Raw genomic sequence first — 15323 nt, forward strand, 5'->3', positions numbered from 1 at the left:
TAGCTGAGTAGTGACACAAGCGATAGTTAAACCGTAATGCAGATTTGGCATTTATTCGGCTTGTTAATCTTTAAAATATAAGATAACTCCCGAGCAAACGGCGAATAATATTCAGCATCAACAAATGATATCGATTAGCGACTAGACCGAAATCGCAAAAAATAAATCTAATAGGTCGAGTTTATTGTCCATCGGTATTCAAATGAATACAATACCGGTACCAAAATTTAAATCTTGATGTGTTAGAATAAAAAGGCCGATGTAAGAAGTCGGCCTTGCACACACACCAACACAGGCAATCCCTCTCACGCGCGAGGGCAAGATAACCATCGCGCATATTTGCCTTGCGCGCCTAACGAACTCAAGTGACTAGCGCATGCGCTACAGAATCAACAAGTTTGAGGACATTCAGTAATGCCAATTGACCTAGCGATTCAATTTCATGTATTAATCTCGAGAATTTAAGCGTTTCTGAGTGCTCACTGTGCCACCATTTCAAAGTCAGAAACGTACATCGGTCCACTAACTCAACAAATGAAGTACGTAGTTTTCCAAATCAGGACGAGCGAAGAATGCACTTAACTCAGCAAATTTATCGATTATTAATTTGAATGAAGGATACGTAGTAATGTAGATGTTAAAAAGAATTTGGCGAGCATTCAGTCTATACATAATTTGATCTCTCTCCAAGTAGTTGCATACGAATCAAATGAACGCACGATTGATGAGAATTGATCAGAACTAATAATTTAAGGAAGCATCTAGACATATGAAAAATGTTGGCGTGATGAAGAATAATGTTAAGAGAGCATAAATCAAATTGCAATTTCAATGCAAATTTGTGGTTACACAGTAAAAAAATCCTCATGACAATGAGACCAGAAAAGCCTGAGATCGGGAATCACATTCAATCAATCAAATCAATCAACGAAATTATCGCGTATCAGATTTTATGTGCCACGGTAAGCCGTTTATCTAATTTGCTATTTGTTGATCTAAAGCCAGCGAAATTTAAAATGTGAACAAAAACTTTCTCAATTCATGCAGTAAATAGCACTGGGCAGGGAACAGATAGAAACGAACTCGCTTGCAGGAACAAATATCGTGCCCTAATAATTTCATAATAATAATTCTGTGAATAACAAATATCGCGCCGCGGTTCACAGCAAAACAATAAAATGTATTTATTTTCCCTTGAAGTTAGTTTATGGTCGTAGGCACACAATTAAAAAAAAAATAATGATCTTGGTACAAGTTTAAATAGGTTTTAACTACATGAAATAAAAATAAAATAATTATAGATTCTTACCTTCGCTTGCCGCGACCAATGCCATCGAGCTCGACGTGTCTAAACTTAGCATAGTCAACCATCGTATTTTATTAATTTGTTATACAATCAAAAAAGTTGTTAGTCACACACTCCAATTTATTCACATTGACTGAAAGAACAATAAGTAATTATTTTACCACATGCTGATATTAACTTTCTGAAGGATAAAATAGAATTTTTAGGCACTTAAAATAATGTCGACTTCCTACAACACACAAATGCCAAATATGTTAATCTCTGAGAGTTAGAGCAAGCAACAAAGTTGATTAAAAAATTCCGCAGAAGAATACATGTCGGAATTAAAGAAAAGTAAACAATGTAAGAAGGATGCTCAAAAGTTGAACTGGCTAATTTCCGAGTCCAACTGGTCAGCATCTATTCCAGCAAGTTTCTAGGTCAGTAGCAAACTGTTCTTTAAGGTAACTGTCATTGTGACTAAATCACTACAGTGACAACCTGGATGGTGGGCATGGTGCTTTCATCACCACAAGTTTAAACTATTATAAAAAGATAATAAATAGGAACTACGAATTTGTTTTATCTCTACAAATATTTTCTATGTAGTAGAAAAACTTTTTTAGATGAGAGACTAACTCATTCCAATTCAGTTTTATGGTTAGATATTACTTCCTAAGAAATGACCATATTATAGAACCATTCGAAAATATGACATACAATAGAACTCGCAAAGGACTTGTTCTATTGTATGATAGGACATGCAAAGTTTCATGCTGCATAACACGGTGACTATACCGTCAGAAAATAACTAAAAATAATGAAATTCATTCAATTCCAAGAAGAGCGGTAGGGACCAATACGCTGGGAGTTCACCCTCCCTCTCAGTAGAACATAATTCAATCACAATAAAAAACGATCGTCGAATAAATTAGTCACTTTGAATGGAAAATGATTATTATGATAATGACATACCGCACAGATGGGGAGTATCTCTTCATATCTAATTGCTATCTATTTAAAAAAAGATGGAATGAGTGAGCTTGAAGACGCTCGATTTGATTCAAATGAAGTGAAGGGTCTTGAGTGGTGCAAAATAACAGTACCTGAAATAAAAATACATACATTATGGGCGAGTGAAATGCTATTAATACGCGTTTGATGGATGACCAACGTTGGAGAATGAACGATACCACGAAAACGTCGAACAAAGAAATTTCTGGACCCAATAAATCCGAAATGAAATTACAGCCTCGTTGTACTACAGTAACTACACGAATGGGCTTCAGTACCCTGCTATTTTTTTAGTTAAAATCTGTCAACATAAACGTCTACAACAAAATTTGACTGATCATGGAGAATTCAAGTCAAAATGAATGGCTTCGTCACCAGAGTAGATACGGCTGAGCTCCCTGGATGCAGCGAGAAACTAACCAACTGTCTGGAGGAGAGGCTCGTGTCACGGAGCTAGAGAAGCCCCTGGTATGCTGTCGATTTTAAGAGCACTTGAGTATCCGTCCACTTCACAGTTTATATTACCAACTCGTAGAATAGGGTACAGCCGTAGGGTTTCAACTAAACCTAAATGACACAAAGAGCTTCAAAATCACCCAGTGGTAAAAACCCTAGACCGACGAAAATTAAAAACAATGTAAAAATTGGCTACATAATTTTCGATTTATGATCAAATACGACAATTATAGACGCAATAAACTTGCGTCTACCTATAATTTTAGGAAACCGTAAAAAAAATTGCGCAGTTGAAGCTCAACTTCCAGCCCGGCCGTGAGTGAGCTATGAAGTTATGAGGTCAGGCAGTATTCTCTAGCATAAAAAACGAGTATCTTGTTTTAAGGAAACGGCTAAAAACAAAGAGGCGAAGTGAGCTGGATGGTCAAGTTTAACCGCAAAGCGGAAGCAAAATGAGAATTTGGAATCGATGGAACTTTATTAGGAAAAATGTTTTGCTTAAACATAAATAATAGGAAACGAAACATAAGCGGAATTGCCTATCAAGAGACTTTTGAACGGTGTAGAAAAATTACGACTTCGTACCACGGCGTGAAGAATAACAAAGTTGTACTTCATTAAGAATAGGGTTAAGCAGCAAATCGGGACGATTGATCACTTTACGCATCAGCATGAAAAAAAGACGTAAAAAATTACAAAAGAATATACTATTTCAATCGTCCAGTTCGGTCTCGTATGAATGTATGAGCTGAGGACATATAAAATTACGAGCATATAAGGGTCGATAATGAGTCAATAGTTCTAATTAAGAGGCGCAATAAAGAAGGGATGCAGCAGGCAGTCATGGATCGGATGACAAGATGCAATTAGATCCAGGAAGTGGGATTTCGAAAGCCGATATAGCAATATCATGTCAGGGCGACGATGATGAATTTTAAATTAAACTTTTCATGACCGAATGAGACGTATATAATGGTTTTAACTAGTAGTCAACGAGAGATTTCGCAGACAACATTAACCGATGAAAACATGTTTTATCTTATTATAGATGTACTTCTGGTGTACACTAAATTTTACCAGAGGTAGATTTAACAGAATAGTCCGGAAATATTAACGTTTTACACGTTTGTTGCACAGCTATTGCATCAATAGTGCCACAAGCTGGAACAGCCATGACTATTAATTCTGATACCATCTCTAGATTTGAACAGATAGATTTCATTTATAAAGGGCTCCATTTCTGATTTCAAATATCAAGATTTTATTACTACATTGCGAACCGAATCCAAGAACAATTAAAAATAGTTAGGGTAGTTGTGCTAAAATATTCCGACACAAATTCATTATTACCAAAACTGACATTGTTTCCTAATCGAATGACAAATTTAGAATTTCGTTAGTTTATAGAAATATATCGAGGACAACATATAAAAAAATTCAGAGATTCACATCATTCAACACCACTCAATTCTTAGAAAATATAACATCGAACTTGGATCCCAAAGACGCTAAGAAATCAGAATACAAAATTAAGCCTTAAATAATGAAATTGGCTTTAAAAAATCAGCACGACTGTGACATTCGTCAGGTGACGGTCCAGAGCGATATGACGAGCGTCTGAGCGACACCGCTCATTTTATAACGGCACCGCCGCTCTGGAGAACTTGACATTCTCGGTAGGAGAAGTACCGAAACGAAATGAAAAACGATGCACCTTCTAACGAAATAGAAACGGCTTTTGAAGCAAAAAATGACAATGCAGTAACGGGCTATCATGAGGACCAGTGGGTGTTCTGACCATCAAATCAAGGCCACAAGCAGAGTAAAATTACAGTTTCCATCTCGCAGTCTCCTGCTGGATTATTTTCTAAACCTAATCGTCGAAAGATCAGCCTAACGTTTCAGCAGACAATAGCAAAACCGTTGAGGTACCTGAAATACCAAGTCATGTCGTGGTCATTAGTGTTTGTTTGTTATGATCAAACTGACGTAATTTCCGAGATGACGAACCGTTTTAGGGTACTTCTCTGGAAACTTCGATTACAAATCTTCTATATATGAATTTAGGAATAGACAAAGGATATTCGAAACTTTAAGCGAAAACAAGTGATCACAATTCAAAGTAAATTGCACAATAAACAACAGGAGGAACGTAGAAACAACCGCATTCTTCTGAATTTTTCATTAGGTATCCAGGCAAGTTGAGTTAAAAGTATCAAGCACACGAGTAGCATAAACGATTAATTAATAGTTTTTTTCTATTCTGAATCGTTTCAAAAAAACTAGTTTATTCGTTCTATCAATTATGTCATTTGAAGAGCATGGCAGAGTTAGCATCCATAATTGATGCTAGCATACCGTAGCTGGAATTAATTATATTATTAATACTAGAGAGAAAATTTTAATAAGATCAGTCGAGCGTGTGGACCAAATATGACGTTGCAATGCATCACGTATCGTGTTATGCAAGCCAGCCATTGTCACGGAGCAATATCTCATTAACAAGTGTTGACTAACACAGACGCAATTAGTCGCCAACCCTAGTGAAAAACTTGAACTGATATCAAAGTCTTTTGTTCTCAATAAGAAGAAACCATGAACTAAAATTTCGCATCGATAACAGGCAAAGTATCATGACCAGATTACCAACGATAAGGGCGAATTCAGAATTCCGACACAGAACGTGGAAGTGTACGCGTACAAATGATGACAATTTTAATTAATACAACCGTTCAATGTTGACAGCAATAATAATTTTAAATACAAAGTAAATTTTTCACTAGCAAGCTGACCACAGAGCACAATTGTAAATAATAGGAAGTAGGAAGGATGACATGTATGTAAGAATGTTCCTTATTTGGATGTCAGCAATGCCGATCCCTTGATTTTTCAGGCACCGTAGATCTAAAAAAAAAACACGCGACGCCAATCGGCATCCTCTCTAAATGCGAGCATAAAGAAGTTTGAAAAAAGTTTCTTTCTTGAAAAAGCCTCCTACACAATCGTCCTTAACGAAGAACGCAAAAAATGTATTAAACCATTCAAGACCTTCATAATCAGCCCTTCAGTTAACGACGGCGAAATTTTTAAAACAAGGTTGAAGTTTGGCCACAAATTGCGCGGAAGTCCAGTTGCATTCATTCGCTGCGCATGTTACTGCTGTAAACTTTTCCATTGCTTGTCGTTAGTAAACAGTAATTAGATGCTGAAATTATTTGCGCTGAATTTACTTTAGAATTTTGAAAACGCATGCATACAATTCAGGAATGAATTTCTAAATCATACGAATCACTAAATCATACGAAAATCATACGAATAAAAAAAACATTTCATCACTAATGAATCGGGAGGGTTCACCATCAGTTATTTATAAAATATTTTCCCAGAAAGTTCGCCGGTAGAATCAAGTAATATCGTTCGAATCCACTGAAAAATGAAGTACATGTGCGATCACAAGCTATTCAACAGTTGAGTTTCATAAACAGGGGAGGATTCATTTGATATTTGTTCATAACAGGCTAACGGTCTCTGTCGTTGATGGACAGAGACCGTTATGTCGCAGCTGAAAAAAAGATACAATTGATGAATCCTAAATTCTTACTCACTGCATTTATTTTTTTCCAGTGAAAGTTCTTCACTTCCACTTTTCATCAAAAAATAATAATATAATCGTATGAAATTTACCATCACAATCTAATCTGAAATGTTATAACGTGACTGTACTCATTATTGCTATTATTATTTATTAAAATTAAAACCGATTAAAAGCCATTTTCTATTGTCATAAAAGAAAACTGCCGTCATAAAAGAAAACTGCCTTCGAAAAAAAAACGTTTTCGAAGGCTAACTGATACGGACAATGCTTCAGAGTGACTTGATTTCTACCCAAATACTGCAGCATTGTCAATGAACCAATGGCCCGGATAGTGTCATTTTGCAGTCTTTAGAATAAGCTACATAACTTGTGTTACTGTGTACGTTTAACATCAACAACAATCTGCATGATAACATCTAGTCACAAAAAAAAACAGAAGAAATGGTAATATTATAATATTTTCAACTACATAGTTAATGCGTCACTGCAGTCACGTTCTTGCGCAAAACTGAGCTATCTGTTACTCAATTCAAATTTATCAATTACTTTTTGTTAAAAAAAATCAAAGCCAATGAGTAAATTGCTATTCAATGATTTGGAACTTCTGTAGGAGTAATTTCGCACCAAAAGGGAAAAATGTCAATCACAGATTAAGGGAAAAGTAACGACTCCGAAATTTTTTTGATAGAAAACTGGATCCAGCACAAATAATTGGTGATAAGTCCTGAATAGCCAGCGCGCTAAAGCTGGCAAAAAGCTTCGTTAGCACCTCATGTACGGCAGAGGCGCGTACACAACGAAAGAAACAAAAGATATATACATTAGGTCGCGGTAATTCACTGCCAGCGCGAGAAAGAAAGGAAGTTCAGAAAATTTCGACCTCATTCCAAACGAAAACAAAGACCGAATCCAAGAAATTAGTGCCTAGCCTCTTACAAACAAAGTTCTACATGAGAAATCAGACGAAAACAGGCGCTTAATCAACAAGATTTACCAAAAGCGTCGTGCTGCTTCGACAGCATGAAAACAGGAAACTGGTTAGCTCAGAAGGATTTACCATTGAATATCCTCCGGAAAAATACAACGGCTTACGACTTATTCATTTCGCGGAGGTTTTGCGATTACCTGCTAGAAGACTCCAATGACGGCTCCTTCCATCTTGCGTTAGTTCCCAACAGGACATACGTTCAAACAGTCGTATAATACAAATTTATGATAATAAAATATTCTAATAAGAAATATTTTTCACTGTAACTAAGAATTCTGGGAGCGCAGCCGCGCAGCACCAATTTTGTGCACCAATAAGCCCTGAATCGAACGCCTTGGATCTCTCCGGACATCCACCGATCAGCCGTTAACCACTTGACTTTGTCCTTCTCCGGCCTTGCATAGAACCTGCCGTGCACCACCAGGCCGCGGATCGAATCTGACTTCCGGGCATCGTTAAATTACGTAATTTTACGTTCACCGCATCTGAGGTTAGGTTTCAGATAGCATAGTTCTGTTCCAAAATTTATCGTCCTTCGACAAGTGGCCCGATTGCTGGTTCGACCCACGGCCTAGATACGGACGGCTTGAAGTGTTGAAGGCTACGTTCCGAAAGGCAGGAATCATGATGGTCCATACCTCCAGGGTAGTGGTGGTCTTCGGCAGGCGACCCGTCTTCGGCAGGCGACACACAATTATAGATCAGAGGAGCTCTGAAAATCCCTTGGTCAAGACCTTCATTCCCCCCCCCCCCCAAACACCAGTAGAGGGTTAACGGAAGTAAACACAAACCCTGCAGTCGAGCACTGAAATAACAGATCGAAATATCTCGTGAGCAGTCCCCACATGGCCAGACCTTCGTCGGCACCACCTACATGCAACTGGGCATTTAAAAAGGAGAGCATGTTGGTAAAATTATTTGCGGACGGATCATTATGAAACTTCGTACACATATGTAAAATAGAAATCAATGGCTTTTTTGTTCATATCAATTGAAAAAAAAAAGAAAATGTAAAATACATAGAAAACTACAAAAAAGAGGGGTACTGTAAAAATCTTTCTCCTAGGATTTTCAAGTTACAACATCGAGAGACATCATTCGATGCGTAAAGACCACCATATCAAAAGATCATCCGGTAATTTTTTGAATTTTCTATTTGTTCTTTCCTGATTTTTCATTTTTGAACCCTACTCCCCGTTTTTTTCATTTTATAATCAAAACAAGAAAGAAATCGAAAAATATGACTGGATGATCCCAAGAGATTTTTCTTACGAATCGAATGGTTTTTCTCTCAATGCTGTAGGTTGAAAATCATAGGAGATCATCATTTTCAATAGAGCGAAAAAACTGAAATTCGTAATGTTCATTGAAGGTTCATATAGGTTTTACTCGAGCTTCGACGGCTGTCGTAAACGAACAAATGAACGCACAAACATGGCTTTGGGTTCTTTAGATGTGCAATTTTTGGACCTGTAAAATGATACTGAAAATCAGCGAAGCCAAAATTTTCAATTTCTGACCGACACGCTCCCCTTAACGTTAAAAGGAATTTCTGCTCCAACTTTCTTCAACGTCAAGCTAGTTGACAGGATGGCTGATAAACGAAGCTCAATTTCATCTATGTGATACAGGAATGGATTCAAACAGGAGTGAGCAACTGCAAATCTATGATCTACATATTAAATTGTATTTTATAGCTTTAAATGTTTGATGTAATAGCTGGAGTTGGAAACTTGGGTTTTTTATCTTGAATTGATATGAAAAGAAAAATAACACTTCAAATAGTCCATGAGCATAAATAATATAGTTTAAGTAATAATTTGAGGCAAAACAGAGAATGAAACAAAATCTGGCACGAAATTATTACACGTCACACTTGATGTCGTCATCCGGGGAACAGTTTTAAGCTGACTCACACTAAGCTCGCAGTTACAGCCATTCGAGGTGGTAGTCCCTGACGCACCGTGTATCCATAATAAAAAATCGTGAATGACGGCAAGGTTACTTGAACAAATTTGTGCATTTGAGCAAATTTACCAGTCGTCTTTGTTAAGAGAGGCTAAGGATCATAATCACAGCTCGGCAAGCGTCACAAACATGAGTCATGAACCTATCAACAGAGGAAAGAAAACATTATTGGAAGGAATCAAGCCTTCATAGATTTACATCATCGTTGGATGGAACAATACAATACATAAAAAACTCCAATCAGACGCATAGAATAAGTGTAAAACAATTCAATATTTAGCGAAAATATTTATTGATAGTACAAGGCAAAATTATTTAATGTTAAATATGTTGTTCCATTTGGGCAGTCGTGCGGAAATCGCCAACGTAGATAAATCCTGTACTCCGAAAGTCTGTTTCCTGCTTGAGCGCAATAGATGATTCACAGTTCACTGCAGAAGAATGGAACTGTAATCATTATACCCAGTGACGCGCAACTAGCAACATTCCGTTCCCCTTTGTCATGACTTAGATTGAATTGCAGTATTCTGTTTCTCTGAGGCTACTTGTTGCACGATACACACTAAATTATAAAAAATCCGTGATAATTCAAGACATAATTTTTCATAAATAACATGTAGGTATATTACGCTTAATTTTATCCATTGTCCGAGTTATGATTCCCTTTACAGAAATTAATTCAACTCGAATGAAAAAGCAACTCCCAATTAAAAATTTTACACATCATAAAATCCATCTTTTATACAAATTAGTGTTGCAACTTCAACGAGCATGGACTTAGGAAATGTAAATTTCAGTTGGTCATTCGAATTCGTTTATGCGTAAGGAAGTACTCAAGAAATTATTTAAATAACGACCATATACTTCAAATTTAATAATACAATAATTAACGATTGCATGATGTGAGAATAAAATTCATGAGGTATGATGAGCAGGTCATTGATAACGGCAAACCTCTCAATCTATTCCACTATGACGTCTCGTGTTTAATAATATTCCATGACGATAGTTTTCAGGCAAGCTATACAAGTCTACTGAAAAACAGATTCCTTGAATCACAGCAGCCATTGTTCGAAATGACGAGTGTTCAGCCGATTATTCGAGTATAAATATCAATCATAGGAGTAAAACTTGGTCAATATTCCGTGCAAGAATCGCTACCAAATGCAGCTCTACAAAGTTACAAAAACAGTAAATATTTCAAGTCAGCAAATTGTGAAATTATTTTTAAAACAAGGCAAGGTAACAAATGCGTACAAGTTGCGTCCTAAGCTTTGGTTTAAGGCTGATAAAGCCATTTGTTGCAAAACCCATAGCATGCAGGTCAAAGAATTATCAGGCTTCTCTATATTTCCGTTAAACGAAAGCAACGCTGATTCATGCTAATTTTCATCCATACTATCTAAAAAAAATCCCTGCGTGGATGAGTCATGCCAAGACACACAAGATGCAGCCGAACAATAAAATTTTATTGGAGACTTAGTTTAAATTTTATATGCAGCTGATAATGATATTCGAGCCTCGGGCAATAATTTACCGTCTCTGAGCAGACGCCTAGCGATAAGAAACACAATTGAGTCACCTGGAGTTTCCTGATAATGTGGGTCTCTTATCTGACGGTTACGGTTAGTAGTCGGTGCTGAATTTCTGCATCTAATTTACTAAATAACCATTAACGTTTATCGATCGCATTTTCGCGATATTCTAACTGTAAACTGTAAATTTGATCACACAAGACGTCGTAAGTTAATCAGGTAAAGCTAAAAAATAAAGAAAGAATATCAAAGTGTCAACGAATAGTATGGTTGAAGCAAAGGAATAAATTTCAGCTGACCCCCATCAAATTATCAACGCCCGGTCACGCAATTGAACAGCGCAACAATTTTCACACAATTCAAGAGAAAGGTTAGTTCGCCAGCTCTGCAAAATTTAATTTGACGTATTGTTTAGTAGCTCGAGTGACGTGGTCAACCGTAGAGCAACTTTTCTACGGAAATTAGCTGGCAGCGTCGTAGGTTTCACAAATAATTATCTGAAAGGAACCCAGCAACATCCGTTAACCTTATGTTAGGTTTCGCAGAGTTGAAAGACGAATGGCGAATTTGTAACAATAATTTAGAGAACGTTTTCCCAACTAATCCTAATATTGCGTAGCAACAAAGCAGGCACACAGGTTTCATGTTATTATTTCAACTAAATCCGAACAGCAATAATACTCGAAATATGAGCCATCTTACAGCAAACCAGTACACCCATGTTGGGAATCGGCATAAAATGTCAGGATCCAGCGAAACAATGGGCCGCCATCCGTTTTTGTAATTGGCAGGCTCGGGGGCGTCTGTTTCCTTGAACAAGGCAGCACTTCCGTCCCATCACAAGCATAGGCACTTTTAGGCAGACCTGACTGAGAGCGGCGTTCTTGAAAATTCTGACGGCTAACGTTAAGTTCAATTGTGATCAGGAATGAGGATCTGGTAAATGACCCTATAACATTTATTTGCATTTCGCAAATATGTCAAGTGCCCGGAATAGCTGCTAGCAAGTAAACTCCGTAATTGAATTTGCTGTCAAATTTTAGTTTGTAATTCAGTTCCCACGTTAGTCCAAAAAACTAGAGTACAATTTATCCAGATTATTCAAAAAATATTTTGACGTAAAAAAAAATTAAAAATAGAAGGGATAATTCTTGAAGCATCAACACTAGTCCTGCTGTACAATTTGTACTGATAATTTTTGTATTCATGTTAAACCACGTTTGACCTTGGTAGACCTTTCAATCCTAGAGGCCCAACTTGCAAAACATAACGACACAAGTTCACGCAGCGGCCGATTTCTCATTTGTGCTTGTTGCGTTTAGCTTAAGAAACCGTTAATTATAGGCTAATTGAGTTACGAAAACCTGTCTATTTTTGACATCACGGCTACCGATCCCTAGTGAGGATACAAGATGCTGTCAATAAAAGGATCCTTGGTGGCCATAGCAGCTACGCACCCCATGTCCACCCACCGCAAGTCGGGAGGTGTGCCATACCATTTCCTCCATATTTCCCAGCTAATTATACATGCACTGAAGGACGTAAATTCAGGTCTATATTCTACAACTGAGTTTAAGTCGTAAATATTGATAGTGATATCCAAGAGAATTTAGAGCATGGTAATTATTCCATAGAATCGGCTACTGATTCTAGGAATATTAAAGAAATATGAACTTTGTGCCGCGATCTGCCAAGCTATAGTGGAACTATTGGTTTAATATTTAAGTAGCAAAAGCTGCATCCACCATCATCGTGGAACAAAGATAATGGAAATAATTTATATTAAAAAAAACAGCCCAGACTAAGAACCCAGACGACGTAAAGGCCTTGCACTGTGCGCCCGAGGCGATGGTATTGATCGCACCCTCACTCTCGTGTCCAAACCACACCCATAGTTAGTAGAAATTCTGGAAGTACTTGATTGAGTGAGAATGACATTTGAAAAGCTTTCATGGAATTAAAATGGTTCCAAAATACTCGATTCAAACATCGTTGTGTTACGATGGAGGAGGATACATTGATACGACAGCCAAATCTGTGCAATGCACTTCAAAAATTTCATTAGTTTATTCCAAACCACGCATTCTATGAAGCAAACTACTGAAATAACGTCTGAATAAATTTTGCAAACAAAAATAGTATAATACTGGCACTTGCGAAGTTGCGGCACGTTTGAAAACTCAAGCGGTTGGAAATCATTTCCAACCGCTCTAAATCATTCTAATCATTTGAAACAGGCAATGGAAATTCAACCACAAAACTCTCATTTACAGCATAAATATGAAAGAATGATAACTTCAGCTTGGTGATATACCAGTTACTGGTAGTGGTACTTTTGTGCTTTCTGCGCTGCATGTGCATGAATGGCTAATGAAATGCAAGATACTAAGTAAAAAAATTGGAACAGCACCAGCTAAAGTAAACTAGATAATGTTGGGAACCTATTCATTTCTTCAGCTGTCTCAATCCACCGAAGAGATCATCTTCATGTATAATCATGTAGGTGTATAATTGTATGTATAACTTTCGTAATTCTTGTGGCCACACAAGGCATCAGTCGACCGGTGAACAGTAACGAATCCCTCTTTACGGGCCTCTCAAATTGGAAAAAAATAAACTATAATAAAGCGATCAGAAAGAGCATATTCATTTGTCAAATATAGAATAAATGAGACACATGAAAGCTGGTTCTTCATGTTGCATTTCTCAGCGGAAATGTCCGGCTCCTAACCTGGGCGCAAGAACTAAGCACAAACTTAGTCTCTTGGACTGATAAGTTATCCCATAAATTTCGCTATATAATGACGATTTTGAAGCGTACGAAAAAATTAGAACTAAAGCTATTCTCTACGAGTGACTTTTCAGAAATTTTAAAAATATGGAAAAAAATGAGAATAACATACCGAGCTTTGAACCGGAAACGGAGTCAGCTGCTTACGAAGCTGAGTGACAAACAGGATTTAAAATGAGAACGAGTAATTAACTAATTAAACGAGGATTATGAGGATCATGACACAGAATAGCATACTTCACTCACCTGCTGCTAATACGAGCTTCGTCCGTAAAACCAACAAAAGTTGCAGTAGTAGTCATTTTGATTCAAATTCTGGTAGACCGTTACCGCGACACTCCACACTCGACAGCAGACGTTCAACTGACAGACTTCCCGCCAAAACACCACCAGCTTGAGATAGGAGACCACGGTCAGCTGCTCGCTCGTTGCCCAACACGGCAACACCGGCAATACTTTTGAATTCTCTGAAACTAGAGCTCTTTAGTTGGGACATAAGGGGTGAGAAAGGTTCATCTAGCAATTTCAGTACACATTAAGGCTTTATTTTATCATAAACAGAAGATATCATTGCAATCATAGATATCCCATTATTTTTGTAACTACCCGCATTTTAATTTTTTATACGGTAAATTTCACAGCATACTGCAAGGAGACGTGCATACTGCCATGCATACTGCATCGTCTCCACTTTTTCTTTGCCCCCGCGTGAATTAGGGAGATCGCTTTTGCCAGTATTGGCCGAAACCCGGCACCAGTCTCTTATGATAAAAACTTCGTCTTAGCTCAGAAAGTTCCCCCACGAGTGTACCATGTGCCGAGAATTGTAATTTCGTTTATTCATGGATTTATAGCACAAGCCAAAAACTCGAATCACATAATGTAATCATATTCATGAATCAACTCGAATCAAATCATGTAATCATATAAATCAGTAAATGTGTAATCATATTAATTCGATACGTTATTTATTGAAGATGCGACAAATTTTCCGGATATCACCTATGCTTCGTGGCATATATCAGACTAATTAACTGATTGAAATTGACTATACAGGAGCAGTGCCTGATTTAAAATACTCACTGAAAATAGTGTAAGTAAAATGAATTCCAGGAGCCGTATTTTGGAACGAATAGCCATATCATTCCTCGAAAGTTGAAACTTTCTCTGTTAGTCTTGAAAAGTATGGACGGCTCAGCCAACGAAAATTACTTCCGACTTGTGTTGGCATCAAATGTCGTCAAACTTGCCCAACTGCCCACTAATAAATAATCAAAGGTTAAACTTGGTAATCGCTAATATGTACCTTCACTATGTCTCGTATTTTCATGTTACATCTCATTTTACTTCTCTTAACGTTTCAGAATATCCAGGACACAATTATCGTCCTGATTTATAACTGCATTCCGTGACTATTTTTTATGATGTATTATTTTTTTCTTGGACACTACTCGTGTTCACTTGAAGGTAACTTTTGAGACACTAGTTCACTTATGGATGATAAATATTATTGTGCAGGATGAATTGAACAACGGTTTCACAACGCTTCTTCAAGGTCAATAATACTGGTCTTTTTTTTTAATTTGCACAAAAAATTGTACTGTACTGAGGCGGCATTAACGACTGTGCAATAAAATTGCGCAATCGCAGCCATTTGTACAGCACCTCTACAACCAATTCGTGCGAACAGC

At 37.3% G+C, this 15323-nt stretch overlaps 1 protein-coding gene across 3 annotated transcripts in view; it reads right to left on the bottom strand.

Annotated features, from left to right (window-relative positions):
* Positions 1 to 14030, bottom strand: part of LOC108672168 (jupiter microtubule associated homolog 1) — a 29043-nt gene extending 15013 nt beyond the window's left edge. Inside the window, exon 1 of one of the 3 annotated variants that reach the window (XM_018159795.2) lies at positions 13879 to 14030. In XM_018159795.2, coding sequence (XP_018015284.1) covers positions 13879 to 13934 — 56 coding nt within the window. In that variant the 5' untranslated portion in view covers positions 13935 to 14030. Of the gene's footprint in view, positions 1 to 1309; positions 1420 to 2260; positions 2360 to 13878 lie in introns of those variants that run through there. The other 2 variants (XM_047879475.1, XM_018159794.2) reach the window with 2 other exon arrangements.
* Positions 14031 to 15323: the final 1293 nt, after the last annotated feature.

This window comes from Hyalella azteca, unplaced genomic scaffold (assembly GCF_000764305.2).
Source record: "Hyalella azteca isolate HAZT.00-mixed unplaced genomic scaffold, Hazt_2.0.2 contig3150, whole genome shotgun sequence".
NCBI lineage: Eukaryota > Metazoa > Arthropoda > Malacostraca > Amphipoda > Hyalellidae > Hyalella > Hyalella azteca.